Raw genomic sequence first — 21,606 nt, 5'->3', positions numbered from 1 at the left:
AAATCACTCGCATCAATATTGTGCATGTCATCATGTGTTAACACTGTCTCTAGTGCCCTGCATTGCTGGTGTAGGTCGTCTTCAGGTATAGTGAGGAGTTTTGGAATATCATACAACATCCCAAATATACTGCTGTGTTCCTTGAGCTGCATGAAACATTCTTCAGCTGACTGTATTGCACAATCTAGCACCTGGTTAAAGAATTCAACTTTGAATTGTTATTTGGAGTCTCTTATGGGATTATCTTGTGCCTTGTAATCAAAATGTCGTCTTCTTCAGTGACTCTCTTATTCTTGAATGGGTGGGAAAATAGCTTCAGTGTGAAGTTCCTCTGCCAACTTCTGTGCACTCTTTAGAACGTTTTGAAATCCCTCATCTGACCGGTAAGACTGTAGGTATGACTTTGCTTTGTCCTGTTGTTCCATTGCGCCAGATATATCAAGGTCAATACCTTGGAGTCTCTTGCTTACAACATTTATTTCAAACAGTATGTCATGCCACAATGCAAAGCCACACAGAAATTTGAAGTTATGTATGTTTCTGGTGATTCCATTTCCCTCTGCCACTGTTCTCCTATGAACAGTTCCTCTCATAGCATTATCCTCCATAATGGCAGCTATGGTATCATCTATCTTCCCAATTTGGTGTTTGATAGGCTTTATCGCCTCCATGCTTCTTTCCCATCGTGTGGCACTCAGTGGTTTCAGTGTCAGAGAGGATGTTCCCAGATGTTGCCTCAAAATTTGCCATCGATGAGTTGATGCACAGAAAAATACATAGATGCTTTGAATTCTATTAAAAAATTCAGCAGCCTCACTAGAAGCTAAAGTGTTCACCAAGTTCAATGAATGTAGGGTTACCATCCGTCCGTATTTCCCTGGACATGTCCAGCTTTTGCGTCTTTAAATAGCCGTCCGGGAGGAATTGGTAACAAGGTTAAAAGGTCCAGGATTTTTCCCCCTCCCCACCCTCCCTCCCTTCCATGCAGAGTGCGGCACTGCTGATTGGCCGCTGAGCCTGATTGACCGGCATGGGCATGGTAAAGGGAGTCCTGGGGGGCAGTCAGGGAGCAGGGGGAGGGTTGGATGGGTGAATATGGGGTGGGGGAGTGGCAGGTTATATTCTTTTGTGATGCCCGAGCTCCAGCAATATCCAGGGCTGGGGGCCCTGCTCCAGCAATATTTGGAGCTGGGTCTCTCCCCCAGCCCTGCCTGGAGTGGGCCCCGGCCTCCACCTGCCACCCTCCCTTCATGCGTCCCCCCCCGCGAGTCCCCTCCCCCCCCGTCCCTGCCCGAAAGAAAGCAGCGCGCCCCTCTCCCATGCCTGCTTGTGCACATTCTTACCCTCCACTCGGCAGCAACTGCTGTCTGCTGCCCCAGGGTCCTAGTGCCCCCCATCCACTAATGGCAAGTCAGGCTGCCCTTACCCTGCCCTTCCACCCTAGCCCTGAACCTCTCCAACGCCCCAAACCCCTCATCCCCAGCCCTCATCCCCCTGCACCCTAATCCTCTGCTCCATCCCTGAGCCCCCTCCTGCATCATGAACCCCTCATCCTCAGACCCAACCCTCATCCCCCTGCACCCTAATCCTCTGCTCCCTGAGTCCCCTCCTGCATCATGAACCCCTCATCCTCAGACCCACAGCCCTCACCCCTGCATCCCCCCCATCCCCAAACTCCCTCCCAACCCTCCACTCCCTTCCCACACACCCCCTCCTGCCTTCAAACTCCCTCCCAAAGCCTGCACCCCCTCCCTTTGCACTGCCTCCCACCCCCAAACTCCATCCCAGAGCCTGCACCCCTCACCCCCTCCTGCAAACCCACCCCCTGCCCCAGCCCGGAGCCTGCACCCAGCACCCAAAATCTATCCCAGAGCCTGCACCCTGCACCCCTCCTGCACCCTAATCCCCAGCCCAGGACCTGCACCCCAGACCTCCTCCCCCACACCCAACCCCTCTCCCAGAGCCTTAGGCAGGTGTGTGGGGGGGTGGGTTCTGGGCACTACCAAAATTTCTACAAACCTGCCACCCATAAGGGTCGGGGCAGTCAGGGGACAGGTAGGGTTCTAGGGGGGCAGTTAGGGTGGGGGGTTCTCAGGAGCGGGCAGTCGGGACAAGAAGCAGGGGGGTGTTGGGGATTCTGAGGGGGGCAGTCGGGGTGGGAAGTGGGAGGCAGTGGATGGGGGCGGGGCTAGGGCAGGGCTTCCCCGCCCCCCCCCCCCAGTGTCCTCTTTTTTGATTGTGGAAATATGGTAACCCTAATGAATGAGAACTGTATGGGACAAAAAAAAGCTTGAGGGTTTAACTCTCGGATCCGTGTCTACACTCCTCTGTTCTTTCCTCTCCTGTTGGCACCATTATTGTAGCCCTGACCTCTTATGTTAGCTATCGCAATTCTCGCGTCTTCCAGCTTTTTAAGAAGCACATTTGTCGTACCAGCTCCTGTAGTATCACAAATGTCAATAAATTCTAGAAAATGCTCTCTGACAGTCACAATTGCAGGGACATTTTCATTAGGTTCTGTTATCGTTACAAAACGCAGCATTAAAGTCATTATTTCCATATGGCTGATGTCAGGTGTGCAGTCCAGAATAACAGAGTAATATCTTGCTGACTTCAGATCTGCCACAATCTTCTGTTTAACTTTTGTTGCCAGTAACTGTATGATCTCATTTTGAATTGTTTTTCCAAGTTAGTGGTATGTGTACATTTCTTGGGTGGCGACTCTTCTTTGATGCTCCTGGAGTACAGCATCAAACTCAGCCATCAGCTCCACAATTTTAAGGAAGTTTCCATTGTTTGGCACATACAGCTGATCTGAAGTGCCACGCAGTGCTAGGTTTTGGGTAGCAAGCATTCTCACAATGGCAATGAGCCTTTCAAAACATTTTGCCAGTAAAGAGACTCTGATGCAATCTTCTCTTGATGCTGATCATCTATGGTGGTCTTTAACCTTAGTCTCATCTCAAGCTCTTTCCATCTATGGAATGCTCTCTGGTGATTTGCTGCCTTCTCATGGCATGCTAGATTTCTAGCCAGATTTTTCCAGTACAAGGAAGTCCCTCAGACTGCTCAAGTGGGTCCACAGTCCTGGATCATCTAGACTTAAGGAACTAAACTCAGCAGCAGCTGTTTCTTGCACCTCCACTACACTCTTCTCTGATCTATACTTTTCTTCAGGAATGTGCATGGTTACATCCATTTGAGATGGAGATATGGATGCTGCAGTAGCTGCCAGGTCACCTGCACTCTGACTAACTGGAAGATCGGGCATCTCCTCACCACTCTCATCCTCACTGGGGCCAGAAGGCTCACCGTGAACATTTGTGTCTATGTATCTCAGGAGAGCTCCTTTCTGCTTAGAAAAAAAACCTTCCTTTGCTTGCTTGCTTGCTTTTTCTGAATGCTGCCCCAGAGGGGCATTTTTTTCTTTCACTCATGAGTGTTGTTCTGTACCAGCTGTAGTGGCTCTCAACACTCAGTTGAAGGGGACAAATAAGCAGGCTGGTAGCAGGGCCTGAGTGAGGAAAGATATCAGTGTCTTAAGGGCCTAACTGGCTCCTACTACTTCAGTTGACTGCCTGTTCTCCTTAAGTGGGTTCAGGGAAGCAGCAGGAAACAGGAAGCTCCCTGAGAAGCTGGTGTGAATCAGTCCAGGCTCCTGGGGGTGCTAGAGAGGTACATAAGAGGCTCCTCCTCCTCTCTCTCCCTGCAGCTCCTGCTGCTTTCTGTTATTCCCTCTCAACTTTTCTCCTGCCTGCTTGTTATGTCTCTTGTGCCCTCCTTTCTCCAGCATAGCACTCCACCATCTCTGTGCATCTAGAGCAGAGAGAATACATATGCACCAGCAGCAGACACAATTTTCTACACTCTGGGTCCTAATAGTGCCCCCCCACAATCTGGCAACTGAGGCAGCCACCTCAGTTGGCCTCATGGTAAAGCCAGCCCTGATTTTACTGCAATATAAGGGGAGCATGGGTAAAATCAAAATGAATAACTCATGTCCTGGCAGCCTGGGCAATATATCAAATGTTGCACATTAACTACTGCAGCAAAATGCATGAACAATGAATAATATTCTTTAGTAATTTGTAATGTCTACTCCTTGAGTTCTGAGTACAAGAAAAATGGCAGCAGATTGTTACGTAGAGAATCCAATAGGATAGCACATAACCCTGGAGAAATTAAAGTTTCTCTTTAATGGGAAATGGTTTGTTACCATCACATACCATGCGGTTAGCCTCTGAAACCTGGAACATGGAAAGCAATGTGGCAATAATTTACAATTAACTAATACAGTGCAAATCATTCCTTGGTTGTTTTGTGTTATGAAATTTGGAGAGATGTAAAATGCACTTGTGCTAGTTTATTTCCTTTTGAAATGGTAATTACTGTTGCTGAGGGGCAGCACTTAGTACAGAAAAGGAAACGTGCACAGAAAGGAACTCATCTGTGAGGAACTGCTGAGGGACCGTAATGATCTGAAAAAGTGCTTTCTTGAAACACACACACACACACACACACACACACACACACACACACACACACACACACACACACACACACACACACACACACACACACACACACACACACACACACCTTATTTATGAAACTCTAGTCAGCTAAATAAATAAAACAAGGCCTTTCTGTGCAAGCCTCACTGCTTGCTGCTTTGCCACTGACTATGCTTTTTCCTATCCAGGTCTGGAATGTGGCTGAAAAGAGGGAAGTACAGCTGTGCAGCACTCCAACTGCAGCCCCTAGACATACTGTACTTGATTCGATGCCTTTGAAAGGGTGCAGAGTGTGCTTCATGCAACTGGCCCAGTTCTGCTGGCTGGGGTGGAGTAGGTGAAGGTTATGACACTTGTTCATCCTGCTCTTCCCATGGCTTTTGGAGAAGGTTGGCATCACTAGCCAGGAGCGGTCCTTCCCCTATGAGAGCATAATGGCTATGATTATAACCAGCTTATGGGCAAAGGTGCAAGGAGGAAGGCTTTCTGGGTTCTCTTAACTTTATTACCTTGCAGGGCTAGTCACAGTCTAGCTCTTAATGTCTCCAAGTTAACAAAGAAGACTATATAGGACTCCATTTACCAAGAACAATGGGTTTGTATTTAAAGTTAATGACAGCCGGAAGCTCAAACATTTCTCTTGAAAGCTTGTATGTTGCCCTATAATCTTGCTTATAGTAAGGATGATAATGATAAGTAATATTCATAGTGCTTCTCAGTCAAATGACTCAAAGTACTTTCCAGACATTGAGCAATTTAATGTCATGACAATTACTTAATGTAGGCATTATTGATGTGATGTAGGCATTATCTGCATTTTACTGTTGGGGAAACTGGGGCACAGCATTACATTTTGGGAGCTGGGCAGCAATCAACAAGCACACAGCATGCTGCACAGTAGCAGAGGTTGGAAGTATTTTGGTCTAGGACATCGGCGTCCCAGAATTACTAAAAACACGGTGGGATCTTTAGAATCAAGTAAAGCTGACAGACAGTTTCTAAGCTTTCCATCAAAAATTCTCCCTGCATAGTAAGCCATAGTTTCAGTTTATCTCTCTCAGATGTAAATGGGATGAGTTTATCCTGCCAGGATTTGAACTTGTGGTTCTAGCAAGTCTGGATATTTTAAACCTGATGCTTAGAACACTCAGCTAGCCTCTCTGTAAAATAGTTTACTTTACTCCTGAACTTTTAGGCCTGAATTTCATTTAAATACATGGCCTTTTAAACTGACTGTTTTAAAATTGCAAGTGGCAAATTACTTATACTGGCATAGTTAGACCAGTTCCATGGTTCCCTGCTAATGTTCCAGTGGATAGGTCACTAGCAGAAGCAGGCACAGTCAATGGAGTAGCGCACACTTCCACTAGCTATGAATTTGACTCAATATTGATGGTGATCAGAATAGGATGAGACAACATACCTAGAATCTACCAGCTGTGTGTTTCATTTCAGACTATTTACTGTCTTATTACCAGCTGTCTCAGACTGCTGTTATTTTTGGATAGCCTATTTGATCTAGCTGTTGTTCATCTCTACTTCTCAGTGAAAGTCTTTAGGAGATGAAGTGGAGACTAAGTTAGTTCTCAGCACAAGTGAAGTGAGCAGTAGCCCATCCATAAGGAGAGGCACTGGAATTGGCTGTTTTTGTTCATGCAAGGTGGGTCCCTCTATTCTCTGAACATTTCAAGCTGAAGGAAGTGTGCTCAATGGATGAGGGGAAACTCTTGAAGGGGATGCTGAGGGTGCCTGCACTAACTAATGCAGGACTAATGCTGGAAGAGATGTAGGTGAAATTGGGTTTGAAAAGAGGACATATTAGACCAGCTTGTCAGTGGTGGGGCAAAAATGGATGTAACCAGTCCAGTTTAGTCATATTTTGATTTAGTTTGAGACTGTAGTTTTGCCTGGAAAAATAAAATTTCCAAGCAACTCTGATAATTTGTAAGCAATGCAATTATTACACTGCCTGCTGTGCATTATTGTCCAATAGTCACAAAATGTTCTGTTTTCTTTGTAACACATGCACATCTTTTTTTTTTTTTTTTTTTTTTTTTTTTTAAATACAGGCTAAAAGTGGCCAAGGCAGTAAGAAATTACTATTGCACATAAATGGATGCAATGCAAGGGAATAAGTAAATCATAAAATAAATTAGACATTAATTTACTACAACTGCCAATATGCTCATAGTAACAGGTAGCATTTTCCATTTTGAAAGGGAATTATAAACATAAAAATCATAAGCATCCTTGTGTGACTTTAGTGGGGAGGGATGGCTCAGTGGTTTGAGCATTGGCCTGCTAAACCCAGGGTTGAGAGTTCAATCCTTGAGGGGGCCACTTAGGGATCTGGAGCAAAATCAGTACTTGGTCCTGCTAGTGAAGGCAGGGGGCTGGACTCCATGACCTTTCAAGGTCCCTTCCAGTTCTAGGAGATGGGATATCTCCATTAATTTATTTATTTATTTATTTATTTGTGTGGTAGGTAAGCCGCTACTAGTATCTTCATTTTGCAGATGGGGAAACAGGATCAACTTTGCTTTCATTGACACCAATATAAATCCAGAGTAATTCCACTCATTTCAGTTGGTGTCAGTGTGGGGCAGAATCTTGGCCTAGGGACATTAAGTTATTTGCCAAATGCTGCAAAGGGCATCCGGATTAGCCAAGATTAGAATGTGGGAGCAGTGTGGCTTCCCAGTCCTGATCTAGCACCACTAAACCATGTAAATAAACTTGCTAATAGTAAGTGGGAAGGGTCACTTCTCTGACCTTTGATAGGCTTAGAACGCTTCTTCTGAGCATAGGGAAATGGGCCTCCATTCGTAAAATTATGACTAAGTCTCTAAGCGAATTTTGCACAACATAGACACATGCATAATGTATTTCTGTAGTTAGAAAAAGGAATGTTTCCCATAGTGCATATCAATCTAGGCAGCTTAGTTTGACTCCTGAGGGCATTCTGTGCCAAAAAAGGAAAAATTCTGCATACAATATTTTAAAATTCTGCAAAATTCTGTGAGTTTTATTTATCAAATAAATGTGGAGGCTCCACAATGGCTTTGGGGAGCACAGGCCACTGGTCACACGGGGTGGGAGGTCACTGTGCAGCTCCCACCTGGGACACGGACTCAGCGGTAGGCTGCACCAAACCGTGACACAGCGCAAGGATCGGGACTGCCCCAGAACACCCCAGGGTCTTGCCCCTCCATATCAGGTGTGAGCAGGCAGGTTCAGCATGGCAGGATCCAAGTGTGGAGGGGCTTAGTGTGGGGAGGATTGAGGTGTGGGTTGAGAGGGTTCTGTGTGGGGCAATCTGGGTGTGGGCAGCTCAGTGGGGGATCCGGGTGCGGGGGGTGATCTGGATGCACAGAGGCTTGTTGGGGGGGGGGTTCTGGGTGCAACAGTAATGGGACTCTGCAGGGGGGTCCAAGTGAAGGGGTTGGGGGTCAGTGGATGGGGGTCTGGGTAGAGGGGGCTTAGTGGAGGGTCCTGATGCTGGGGAGTGGGACTCAGTGGGGTGGGGATCAAGGTGCTGCTGGTTGGTGCTTAGTGGGTGGGGATCTGAGTGCAGACGGCTTGTCGGGATGGTCCAGGTGCCAGGGGAGTGGGCTCATCGTGGGGGGGAGGGGGTTGAGTGTGTGTGGGGGGTGAGGCTCAGCGGGAGGGTCTGGATATTAGGGGATCTGGATGCATGGGGGTTGGGCAGATGGGGGAGCAGATCCCTGTACAGGGATCCCTCCCACTGTAGCTGAGCAGTGATGGGTACAGGAAGCAGGGGGTGGGGGGCAAAATTTGCAGAGCTTCCTGCAGCTGGGGAAGAAATCTGGGGGTGGGTCTGACCCAACCCTGGATGCCGTGCAGGGGAAGAGGAAGTCCCATCCTCCCCAGCCGGGCCTAGCAGCTGACTTCAGGCAAGGGTAGGAGCCACCAGCCAGGTCTTCCCCAGTCCTGCCACCTGCCCTACAGTGATTTACCTCTCTGCCAGCTGTCTGGGCACTGGGAACATGACCGCTCTTGTGTCTTTCCTTTGCTCCCTGTCAGAAAGTCATTTTTCTGCAGGGAAGCAAAGAAATCTGTGGTGGACATAAATTCTGCGCATGCGGAGTAGCACAGAATTCCCTCAGGAGTATAGTTTGCAGTTACTTACATACCAGTGGACCATCATTTGTTTTCACTTTGAATCAGGAAGCAAATGTACAGGCACGCTCTACCTCTCACTGATACTTGGATTTTGTTCCATTAAAATCTGAATATGTATTCTACGAATAAGGTTCTTATTTTCATTGTCAAGACCATTGTGCTTTTGGAAATTATAAATGATTCAAAGCTTTCTATATTATTTAGATTTTCCCACAATTTTCCTCATTTCATAATTTAGACTGCTTTTTACTGTCAGACAGACAGACTATACCTCTGATGCCTGGAGACAATCAACTCTTTGAGAGGCTGTTTACCAACACTGGGTAATATCTGCAAGGAATTTCTGAACTGACCAGCGATTATTTTGAGTAAACCAGAATTCTCAAAGAAAAATAAACTTTTATTGCTCAGGTCTAAACCGTAGTTTTTGTCAGAAACCATCTTAGCCCTAGAAAATAAAACTTCTTGAGAGACACTTCTGATCTACTCTCTTTCAATCATAGTGGTATACAAGTAGATTGGAAAAGCAAAGTGCTTATGATTATATCTGCTTTTATAAGTTTAACGGTGATCATTGGACTAGGAACAGAGTGCACAAGTCATTTTATCTACATTATTTGTAGCCAATCTCTCTATTTCAGAACACGAGTGCTTCTGACCTAGTTAAACTCCTGCTATTTTGAAGATGATTAATAAAAAAACAACACCTCTTGGAGTCTGCACACTCACTTGTTGCCCAGTAACTAGAAGGATGGAGCCTTCTTTCCCATGTACCACTTGCCGGTAAATGTGATCTAGAATTAAGAGTTCACTCCAGCAATTCTGAAGCAGCTTCATTTGGTCATCAACCTGTAAAACAAACAGAAAAATTGATAGTATTACTCAAAATAACTCTTACAAAACTCACTCATATTGCACAGATTGCTGAAGGAGAAGAGGGTAGAATACCACCCTTTTTAGTTATCTGGTTAAGTTTCAGATATTCAGATTTAATGTTATGAGAACTGAAGTGATGTCAATAATTATTGATGTCAGAACATTGATATCACAGCTAATAGGCCACTGTCAATAGATGGCACAATCTATGGTTAAGTAGAATATTTATAACTGATTAACTGCTAGAATAAGGTGATCCATGAGCACTAATAACCATACTATACCGGACAGCGGGTGAAATGCCCACTGATCACTAGGAGCAATTAATTTTATTTTTCCATTTTAGCTGCTTATCTCAGGAGATCAGCATTCTTTTCCTTGCTCAACCACTAGCCTGCTGCGTGACCTCATGCCTCAATTTCCCTATCTGCAAAATGTAGGTGATACTCACTTTCCTTTAGACTGCTTTGAGATCTATGAGCGAAAAGCTCTGGAGAAGAGCTGAATATTATTATATGCCTATTATGTTATTAGGGCAATGTTCTTTTAAACTGAAGCTTTCATCATGGATTAATATAAATTGAATAACTGAGCTTGACACATGTTTTAAAAGAAGTAATTAAAGAATTTTAGAGCTTCTGACAAAAAAAAACCCAAAAAACCAGCTTTGGGGTGTGGATCTTATTTGACCCACAGAACATGCACAGAAAATACAGTGCTAGTGTAAGCTTCTCCACGCTCCCTGCCACTGAGCCTCACTCTTTAGACATCCTGGAGAATCAGCAGAAAAGTATCAAAATCCCAGATGCATTGACAAGCCCAAGTCCAGGATTAGTTCCAGGAAGAAGTGTAAATACTGCCTCCATCAGTGCTGGTGTTACACTGAAAAAGGAAGGATGCTGCCTCTCCAGAGTTTACTTCTAGAAACAAAATGGAACAGGATGGTCTCAGGTAGGAGAAGAAAATGTATGTATAAGAAGTAGTCAGAGATTTGTACAGTAGTAAGAGCTGTATCACGGACTGAATCTGGTAATACCAGATGCATATCTGACACTAGTCCTGATTCTGACCTCCCAGAATATTGTCCATGCATTGAAACATAGCAATTGCAGCAATTATCATCTGAGTCAGAGAACAGAGTGGAAGAGCCTGAGATTAAAGGAGTCTGTCTTCTCCCAAAAGGGAGGAGAAGAAAAAACATGCAAAATAAGGGGTAAATTTCCTGTGAGTAGTACACCTTACTGAATACAGAGAGTAAACAGTGCCAGAATGAACCTAGAGGATTCATGGTGCTACTGTATACTGAAACCAAGATTTTCAAAATGGATTCCTGAATTTAGGTTCCTAAATTGTTTAGGCAACTTAATCCAAACGTGCTGAACATTTGAAATCAATAGGTGTTGCTATGTGCTTAGCAATTTTGAAATTCAGGCTATGGATTTAGAAGCACTCATTTTTGAAAAAACTTAGTCTGAATATACAGACATGACACAAACTAAACCAATGCTATGGCATTAGGTAGTGGGACCAGTGAAAAATAATCCTTTTGAGAGAAAAATGCAGGTAAAGTGCACTGACGAAGTGGGTATTCACCCACAAAAGCTTATGCTCCAATACGTCTGTTAGTCTATAAGATGCCTCTTTGTCACTTTTTACAAATCCAGACTAAAACGGCTACCGCTCTGATACTTGACACAATGTCAGTGTTTTTCTTATAGAAATTGGTCCAGATGACATAGATGATACAACATAAACAGTCATAGACGTGCAATTGTAATAAGACTGTATAATAGTCATAGATAAAGCTTCAAAAAAATGAGTGATCATACTTTATTGCCACATTGTTAATCTTATTTCTATACTTGGAACATATTGAGAAAAATTTTGTAAAACATCTAGAGAATAATGGAACCATATTTAATACTTTATTAATGCTCAAGAAGTGGGGGCATACTGCACAGTATTGAAATCTGAATAATACAAAAGGCTTGCTCCAACCACCATTAAAATGAAGGGAAAACCGCATTTGCTAAAAGTGGTTTGCCAGAATGAGTGATAATAGCGAATAGCAAATTAGAGAGAAAACTTTAAAATATGATATGGCTGCAAACAAGTGGCTTGCAGTACAATGTGTATATATGCAATGCAGTTTGGGTTGCTTATATAAAGAGGCACCGTCTTATGGAACAGGATGATCCCAGCAACTGTATCTCTCAGTGAAAATGGTGTGACTGCAACTGGAATATTGTGTTTTAGTTTTGGACTTTTTTTTTTTTTTGGCCAGGAAAAGTGAGAAATTGCTGGGGAATCATATAAAAGCAGCACAATTATCAGGGGGTGGAGAGTCTGACTTTTAAGGAATGATTAAAGGCCTGACCCTACAGTCTCATTACAAGCAATAGTCCTACTGACACAAAGTGAAATTTTGCTTGCTCAGGATACTGCATGATTATGCCCTAAAAGAATACATATTTTTACAGTAGCTTTGCTGGGCAACACTTAAATGGGAAGCATGATAAGATTCAATAAATATGTAAAGGCTGTAAACACCACTGATGGATAGGAACTGAAGATAATTAAAATATTTATAATTCAGAGAAATAAAACAAAATTACAGAAGGGAAAATTTAAGCTGAATATCTACCTAAAACAATTTCTGAGAGACAGACCTATTAGGCTGCAAAACAGCCTTCCAAAGGAAGCGGTGGACACCCCATAATTTGATACATTTAAAACTGGACTGGGAAAAGCACTAGAAAAATGTATTTCAGGGAACAATCCTGCATAACTGGACAGCTAGAGTAGGTGATGTAATAGGTCTTTTCAATTTTTAACTTCTAGGACTCTAACTTTTTATCAGTTTCACCCTTTCAGATTTAGGCTACAGCCAACAGAGTGGTACTATTTGTATGGTTTGCTTAGCCTAAGAAACTGAAAGCTTTTATTATAAGTAGTGCTGCCTATTATTAAGATTGCCTGACACCTCCCATTATAAGTTCCTGTTTTCAGTTGCTTATAACTTTGTGAAATTTCATCCATTTGGGCTGAAATTTTCCATGGTGGTTGTCTGTCTGTCTGAATTGCTGTGGAAAGTTTCCACCAAAACAGTTCAATCAATTTCCAAGAATGAAACTAGGGAAAAATGCTTTGTTCTTCCCCTGTTAAAAAAAATCCTGGTGACCTTTTCATTGAGAACCTCTAGCTCTCCCATGCTTTGGAGCAGGGACTTGAATTTCAACCTTTGTATCAGGGATGTATCTTTTTCCAGCCCCGTGAAAATCTGCCCAAATTTGGTCAAGTTAGAAGTCTTTGGAGAATTGCAGGTCACATATGCTCAGTACAGACCTTTCAGATTTTTAGCAGCTAAATTTCCTGAAGATTCTGTATGTACTCGGCATGTTCCAGCCTAGTGCTGAGCAGGGATTCTGCTGCAATTGCAGTGCTGGGGTGTTGCTGGCCATGCCAGCTCTGAGTCTGGGAACATGAACTGAGAGCAGGGAGGCCATCTATTCTGTGCTCTCAGTGACTCCTCTGCTGGGCACAGGCAATGTGGAGAAAGCTGCCTGATTCAAATGCAGAGGGACAACAGCTGGACCTACCTGGGGTGGGGGGGATAGGTTGGGACAAGGAGCCTGGGGGTTGGTAGAAACAGGGACTGGAGCTTGGTGGGGGTGGGAGGGTAGAGGGAAATGTGGACTGGGAGTAGGGGTGACTGGAAGCAGACTATGACTAGGAGCCAAGAATGGAGACTGGGACTGGCTGGGCAAAGAGACTGAGAACCAGTGGAGTGAGGGCAAAGGAGATGGAGGGAGAGAGGGGAGTCAGATCTGACAAGGAACTAGGGTGCAGGGGCAGAACGGGAAATGGATAGGCAAAGAGACTGCCACAAGAAGCTGGGAGACTGGACGAGGAGCTTGGTAAAGGAGATTTGGACTGGGAGCCGGGGGGATGAGGAACATGGGTGAGGCCAATGGAGGTGAGGGTGGGCAAGAAAAACAAATAAGATGAAGGGTGGGATGGGGAAATGAGACTATCTTGGCAAAGAGACTGGAACTAGGGGATGAACTGGGAATGGCTGGGCAAGGAGACTGGGGTGAGACGCTTGAGGAGTGAGAACTGGGACTGGCAATGTGAGGAGAATGGGATTGGCATGAGGAGCCAGGGACAGGAAAGAGACAAAACTGGGACAGGTACTGGTTGAAGAGGATGGAGCAATGAGGTATTGCTTGGCGGGGAATGGGTAGAAGAGCATGTGCTCACTAGACCACATTCCTCTTCACAGTCAGTGGAACCCAGGATTCCTGAGTCTTGTCATTCCTCTGCTGCCAGCCAATACCTGTAAAACTCACTGCCATCTCCTGCTATCCTCCTCACAGAGGATAACAGCCTACTACTGTTATCAGTTACTCCATTAGTTTAAGTGGCAGAGATATGTGGTAGAGATTCCAGCCCTGCTGATGACCTATATAGGTGTCAATTTGATGCCACATGATGGAATTTTGTGTTTTTTTTAAAACCTAAGAAATTACACAGAAAGTCTACATTAAAAGAATATTATTAAAATTGCAAAGTCAACCACTCGAAAGTTAGGAAACGCTAGAACTCAGGGTACCTGTGCAACCTTAATTTGGTCCTGTTGTGCGTATGCATTATGATACAGCCTTTAATTGCATAATCACATACTATTTTTTCCACAGAACCGTGCCTCATTCAGTGAGCAAGATGGACCTGCTTTGGGGATGAATGAGGGTTCTGTAGTGAAGAAATTGCTGACTGTAGGATACCTGCTTCATTTGTTGCAGAATTTGGAAGGTACATACTATTTGTAATACTGGGACTGGCAGTTCTAAGCCTGCTCATAACTAAAGGCCAACCTCCTCAATTAAAGGGGGGAGCCACTAAGTCCAAGTTACAGTTGATTGTTGGGGACAGCAAAGGAGAAAACAGGAATGGGAGTGAAGTTAGGTTGAAAATTAGGAACCAGAAGGGGAAACTGGGCAGAGAGCCCCAGACAGTACCCACTGCTTCTCAAAGGAGCTCAGGAGTCAGTGGACACTGCCCAGAGGAACTATGCCCGGAGATGTGAGCAGACAAGGGACTGGAAATAGGCTCCACAATTGCAGAGCACCCCTGCCCTATACAGCTTTCTCCTCCTGGTATGATTGATGGCCATCTTGGCCAATGCCAGGAGGAGGTTGATGAGGAGGTCTCATGACGCGGGGCAGTGGATGGAGTGTGCAAGGATCAGGAGATGTGGGGAGAAGTGCACAGAACCTCAGTAAGAGGTTCTGGAAGAGGTGCTGCAACCTGATGTATTATGTAGATTTGTGCCAGGGTCTCCCTCTCACCACAAAGGGGCCAGATGTTGGAGGAGTTTCGGAACTGTGCCATTTACATACCCATGCTACTGGTCTATGGAGGAGCTGTCAACTAATATTCCCGGTGGGCGGTGGATTGGCAGGTATGTAGTGAATGAGGTGGGAGATTGTGGGAAAAGAAGAGATGGTCTCATGGTTAAGGCACATGAATGTTGCCCTAGAAATTTGGATTCTATCCCTGCCTCTGCTACAGAGTTCTTATGTGATGCTAGCCAAGTCACTTTAACCAGACTTTTTACAGGTGTTTAGTAATAATGTATTCCTCATTATGTGTGTCTGAGCTGAGATTCTGGGGTCTGATTTGCAGAAGTGCTAAGTATTCATAGCTGCAGCTGAAGTCAATGGGAGCTGTGCTTTGAACATATAAAGTGCTATATTATGGTAAGTACTCTGAAAAAACAGGTCCTAGGTGTCTCAACGTGTGCACCAAAATTAGTGGATATTTTTGACCTTAATCTCTCTGTACCTCAGTTCCACATCTGTAAAATGTTCCTTCATCTCACAGGCATGTTGTGAAAATAAATTCTTTAATATTTGTGAAGTATTTAGATACTATAGTGGTGAGCACCCCAGAAAACACCATGAGGAAATTAATACTTCTGTCTTCAGAGCAGAGATTGAATAAATGTACAATAAATAAGGCCTGGGGCCACACATTGAACAACATGTAGAAAAAATATTGAGTAGTTTCTTATTCAGTAAGCACCATCCATTCTGTGCACTGCACAAGGCAGTGGTCCTATGGAAAAAATAGTATGTGATCAGGTAATTAAAGACTGTGTCGTGATGCATTCTCACAAGGGGGACAAACTAGGGTTGCACAGACCACCTTTATTCTGGCATTTCCTAACTTTTGAGTGCTTGATTTAGCAAAAATGTTCTTCTAACGTGTTTTTATGTGAATTATTTTAAATGGGTTAAAAGACCCCTTGCTGTAGTATTACAATCACAGTGTGCAAGCCAAGTTAATATATGTACGCTCAAATATCAGCTACAATTCACATATCCATTAGCAATAGAGATGGAGGAGAGAAAGAGGAGTAGACTTAGTGGATGGATATATTACTAATCAAAGTGAAACTGGAGCTATCACAAACTCAGCCTTGCTCCCGATGCTGTGTGTGGCCATGATAATTCATTTCTGTTCAGATCACAGAGCAAGGCTGAGTGTATATTAAAAATGTTTCTTTTTCTCTTTCCACAACATGTATTTGACACCCCTTGCCATTTCAACCAAGCAACATGTTGGCTGGAGAGAGGATTGTAAATTACCACATTCATATACTCCCCCAAAAAACTATGGATATGTCTACACAGCAAGCAACCCTCGCCCCCGGCAGCAGTGAATCTCAGAGCCTGGGACAATTGATTTGGGTTTATGGGGTTCTTGCTATGGAACTAAAAGTAGAGCCCAGGATCCAGCCCAAGTCTGAATGTCTACATGGCTATTTTTAGCCCCACAGCCCAGGCCCCAGGAACCTGTCAATTGACTTGGGCTCTGAGATTCGCTGCCGTGGGTGTTTTTTTTTCCTGTGTAGATGTATCCTATGGGCCAGATTTTAAATGAATGGAATTACTTGGAATTTACACTAGCATAACTGTATTCAGAATCTGCCACTATCATCTGAATACCTGAAACTCTGCTTTGTGGTCATTTTGCTGTAGTCTACTCTGCACAACAAGGATTATAAAACCATTTAAACCATGCTCTACTTATAATAATCTCCAACATAAACTGCAAGTCATACATTACTATGTCTCTAACTCTGTTTACCGCATAATAAAACAAGCTTTGAAACAAAGTTTAAACATGCAGTCTTCATGAGTAACAACTCATAACTGGATAAGAGGCCGAAATACTTGACTCCATTAATACAACTGCTCATAGAATATATTTTAAAAAAAAATCTACCTCAGCTACAGGCAGCAACTTTTGTGAACAAACTACACTTTGCATTTCTGGTTTTAGAAGGATCCAACAGCAGCTAACATTATCAAAGCTTACCTCCCAAGTTTTTATCGTCTCATTACAAAATCAGTGCTGGGAGAGCGCTGGGAGATGGCAAATTCACAAAAAAAAACATGTTTTCACATAATCTGCTCCTGCTGTTGTACAAGATTCATAAAACTAGCAACAGTGAACATCTGCCAGTGGCTCACAAACTCTGCACCTATTTTAATTTAATGAGCGAGGGCCATAAAATCAGCAGAGAAAAAGCAAAATACACATTAGTTCATGCTTGAGAGAACCTAATTGATGCATCTCTTTTGACATCTATCAGAAAGGCTGGTAGAGCAGCCGATGCTATAAAGTTTGCATAAGAAGGACACAGAGATGAATTTAAAAGTGGTGGTGGTGGTCTACTACATCTTATGGGACATGATCATTTATGGAATACTCCTGTAAGCTTTTGTAAACTGGGAAGAGCCACATAAGATATTGGTGTTAGTGAAGTATAAGTGAAATAAATTTAGCCCCACAGTCCACCACTGGGAAAAAAAAACACGGTAAGACAAGATGATTGATTGATCAATGATGCTTATAAAGCCTATAAACAAATAAACTAAGTGCTGGTATACAAAGATTTAAAAAAATTGCACAACTAAACCACAAGGGCCTCACTACCTCTATGGGTATGTTAATAGCCAAGTTATGTGTACATATAACTCACCATAATCAAAATCAACCCAGGGCTAAACTAAGTAAGTGTCACTAGCATTATTTCCTGATGGCTACCAGTCTCAAATTCTGGTGGCCCAATAAATGGAATGGATTCTCAAGATGAGGGGAGCTTTCTGCTGAAAAAGCCATACTGCTCATCCTACCAACTCTAATCCTATGAACCAACAATAAGATCATGCCATCAAATTTTAACAGGGTCAGTGTGCTAAAAGGTAAGAGGTTGTCTCTTGGTTAACTGGTCCCCAGACTGTTCAGGACTTTATATATCAACATCATCTTGAATCACACTAGGAAGTGAACTGGAAACCAGTGCATAGACTTGCACTATTAGATGAGAGGAGAGAAGACATACAGAAGAAGGTAGAAGTCAGGTAAAACCTTGAAGGCAAGGACGATAAACCTCAACTTGATGCAGACTTGAAGGATTCAAGTATAAGAGTGTGTATGTGTGCGTGCGCACGTGTGTGTGTGTGTGTGTGTGTGCGCAGGGCTGGCTCCGGCCACCAGCTGAGCAAGCAGGTGCTTGGGGCAGCCAAAGGGAAGGGGCGGCACATCGGGCTCTTTGGCCCCAATTCGGCGGCGGGTCCCTCTCGGAGGGAAGGACCTGCCGCCGAAGAAGAAAGCGGCACGGTGGAGCTACAGCTGATCACGATCGCGGCTTTTTTTTTTCTTCTTCTGCCGCTTGGGGTGGCAAAAATCCTGGAGCTGGCCATGTGTGTGTGTGTGTGTGTGTGATGTGGTTGGACTGATGAGTGAGCAAGATGATCTGGCCATAGAGGAGGTTACACATAATTAGAGTGAGAGGTGGCCAAAAGCATGGACCTGTGCAGTGTATTTTCTCCTTGACATGGACGTGGACACGCACAGGTTGGGGAAGAGACTAGAATGGAGGCTGGAGCATCATCCTTCTAACAGTGCAAGTTTATGCATTGGTTTAGATGGGGAAGGAAAAGAGAGCCAGCTACCCTCTGACCCCGGGCTTAGAGTTAAGGGGGAGAGAGAATACCCTGGTGTAGTCCTTGTCATCTGCCTTCTGGTGAGTGGGTGCCTGGGAATGAAGCATGGCAACAGGAGTTCAAAGGGAGTAAAGAGATCTAGGAATTAAAGCTCCAATAAATTCAGCTCAACCCCTGTCCATGTGATGTTCTTGGAAACCCAGTTTAGAAGGGGAGACTTAGAGTGAGAGAACCGGGAGTCAGATGTAACCTTGTGTCTCTTGTTGCTTGGACTATTTGTATCATCTCCTTCTATAAGTATAGAGAAATACATAGTTGTCACAAACACCCAGCAGAAAACATCCACTATGCTGCCTATCAGATGCTTCTCCAGCGGGGGTCTCTGCATTTAACAACCAAATATCAGCCTTATGAGGAAAGCACCTGGCATGTAAAATACTGAACGAAAAACATGGCCAGCTTAATGGTGGGCTATATCTGACTATTGATTTGCACATGGAGCTTCCACTGATGGGTGTTCTGGGTGCCGGCTGATGGCAGGATACAACCCTGTATTTGCTGATGAGTTTTCAGAACTGGCTCAGAATGTGTCCAGTAAAATTAATATTGTTTTTAATTACCCAAATGCAAGTATGAAGATAGGACTCTTTGGTTCTATGCCTGAGTTTCTCCACTGACTCACTGTGGAACCTTGGGCAAATTACTCATGGCTCGAAGCTATTTTTAAATAAAAGTTTGGAGCTCTTTATGAGATAACTATGCTTAGAAAACAGCTACGTGTGAGAAATATATTAAATATATACTCATTTTGGTTTATTTCTCTTACACAGTATAAAGCACATAAAAGGATCCAGTGTAGGATTTTTTGTGTGTGAGAGGTAAACACATCTTCTGTCAAAAATGTAAGATCTGATTCTGAGCATTATGGCATCACAGTACCTCCAGGATCAAATCTGTCTGAGGATTCCTGCCTAATTCAGGACCAATCCTTTCCCAAAGAAATCAACGGAAATTTGTCATTGACTTCAGTGGAGCAGGAGCAGGGCCTTGTTGACACTGCAATATATAACACATGCTTATCAAGTCTAGTTAAAGGAAGGACTTATCTAAAAAATGTTGGCTACTCATCGTTAAAATGATCTATGCTGGTGTTATAGATGAGGGAGGCTAGTGCAATACAACAGTAGTATTGTTGGACAGTGTATACTTCCCACAGCACAGAATGTTAATCATTAGAAACTTTTGTTTTCTCTGAAGAAGAACGCTGAAACTGGCAAAGGGTAAAATGAAGAAAAATGTGTATGTTTTGCTGAAATGCACTATAACCTTATCAAAACCACACTGTATCCTTCTTTTTTAGAATAGCGCTTCACAATATTTATCATATTGTAATCAACAACTTCAGCTCTGTTTCAGTTTTCCTCTTGAAGAATTGTTTTTCAACTGGAACTTGATGAATGACCTTTATGAGTTTTCAGGGATTACACATTTTTGTGCACTATGTAAAGGTATATATTTTACTTATAATTATTGTTGCAGTTTTTTTCTAAAGAATGCAACCTGCGTCCCAATTTTACAGCTCCTTTTTTGAGGATCCCATTTCATGCAAACATAAGCTGCTTTTTAAGTTGCTTCAACTGCCAATATATTTTTGTGATCTATTTCTAGTAAAAATTCAAGACGGTATCTAATGACTGAAATTAAAATCTAAAACTGACATGATAAAAAAGTTATAAGTGTTGGCTTTGGTTGAATTGTTTTTACTTATGTTTCTAAAAATCAAGAAGTAACTTGAAGCATTCACATCAAAATGCTGCTTTTTAATTCCACGGCCATTGAATAGCCATTTCCCAGTGAATCTGAAGTGATTAAACATCTGTCTGAACTGTTCAGCCTGAAGCATAGAAATTCAAGGGATGCTGGAACTTTCTTTCAAGAGTGGATTGGAGATCACTCAAAAGTCATTGCAGATCTATAGCTAAAGCAGTTATTACATTTTCTTATGCTATGGTGAAGCAAATCCCCCCATATCAAAGTTTTATAAGACAAGTGCACTTGAAGGGCCAATTTCTGCCCTGGAATGCAAGTGTAGCTCACAAATTGTTACATAGGTGGGGAGAGATCTGGTAGATCCCGATAGGTCGCTGGTAACAGTGGAAAAACTCTTGCATACAGCGTTGTCTTCTGAATGCAGGGTATAGCCGTCTGTGTGGTTTTAAATGACAATGCATATAACTTTCTGAATCAGTGAACACTATTATAAAGTTTGATATTATCTGTATGCTCAGCAATAAAGTGCTACAAAGTCCAAGAAAAAAAATGCTTTAATATTAACTCTGATTGTTCCAGCCATCTACTTGGAACTGTAGTAGAAACCTATCTGCCAATAAAAGTGCCCCTCCTAATTAAGGGAGAGGAAATATGTTTACAAACGAGGGTGCCAATTCACCATTGCCCTGCACCTGTTGTATTTATACCAGTGCAGTGTGGGTATCAGATCCATTCTGATTTGGTAGCATTTTATGTCCACTTGGTGCTTCTGTGAATGGCTCCAGCAGGTGAATCTGGCCCAGGATAGCCTCAGGTGGGCAATGGCTATTCCAGTGTATTTCAGCGCTGGTAGATATATATTAGTTAACTGTACATTTTATCATGATTTGTGTATGCCTGGTGCTGCTCATTTATGGTCTGCATAGGTGGCCTGACAAAAAGTTTTAAAGATATTTTTCTGTTTTTTTGTTTAAACATTTGGAATACCAAGCCCTGGCTTCCCCCTCTCAGTCTGTGGAAGACATGGAGAGTGACACCTACATTATATCTTCCCCTCAGCTAACAGTAAGGGGAACATGAGGCCAGCATCCCCTCCAAAGTCACCCTTGCTCCAGGGTGATGTACGATGCTTTTTGTTTAGTAAGTGACTGAACACATTGTTTCCACTGTGCTCCCAACCACTACCAACTTCCTGGAATGAGACGCAGGACTAAGGAATAGACCTTAGGACTAAAGCTGGGGAAAAAAATTTCAGCTGAAATGTCTTTGGCAAAAAAACCCCCTGC

General features: G+C 43.4%; 1 protein-coding gene across 3 annotated transcripts in view; it reads right to left on the bottom strand.

Annotated features, from left to right (window-relative positions):
* Nucleotides 1–21,606, bottom strand: part of NR5A2 (nuclear receptor subfamily 5 group A member 2) — a 126,201-nt gene that overhangs the window by 43,842 nt on the left and 60,753 nt on the right. For all 3 annotated transcript variants that reach the window (XM_054038332.1, XM_054038334.1, XM_054038333.1), the window contains one exon: nt 9,387–9,506. In XM_054038332.1, coding sequence (XP_053894307.1) covers nt 9,387–9,506 — 120 coding nt within the window. The remainder of the gene's footprint in view (nt 1–9,386; nt 9,507–21,606) is intronic.

This window comes from Malaclemys terrapin, chromosome 8, assembly GCF_027887155.1.
Source record: "Malaclemys terrapin pileata isolate rMalTer1 chromosome 8, rMalTer1.hap1, whole genome shotgun sequence".
NCBI lineage: Eukaryota > Metazoa > Chordata > Testudines > Emydidae > Malaclemys > Malaclemys terrapin.
This window is presented reverse-complemented; position numbering and strand designations above follow the sequence as displayed.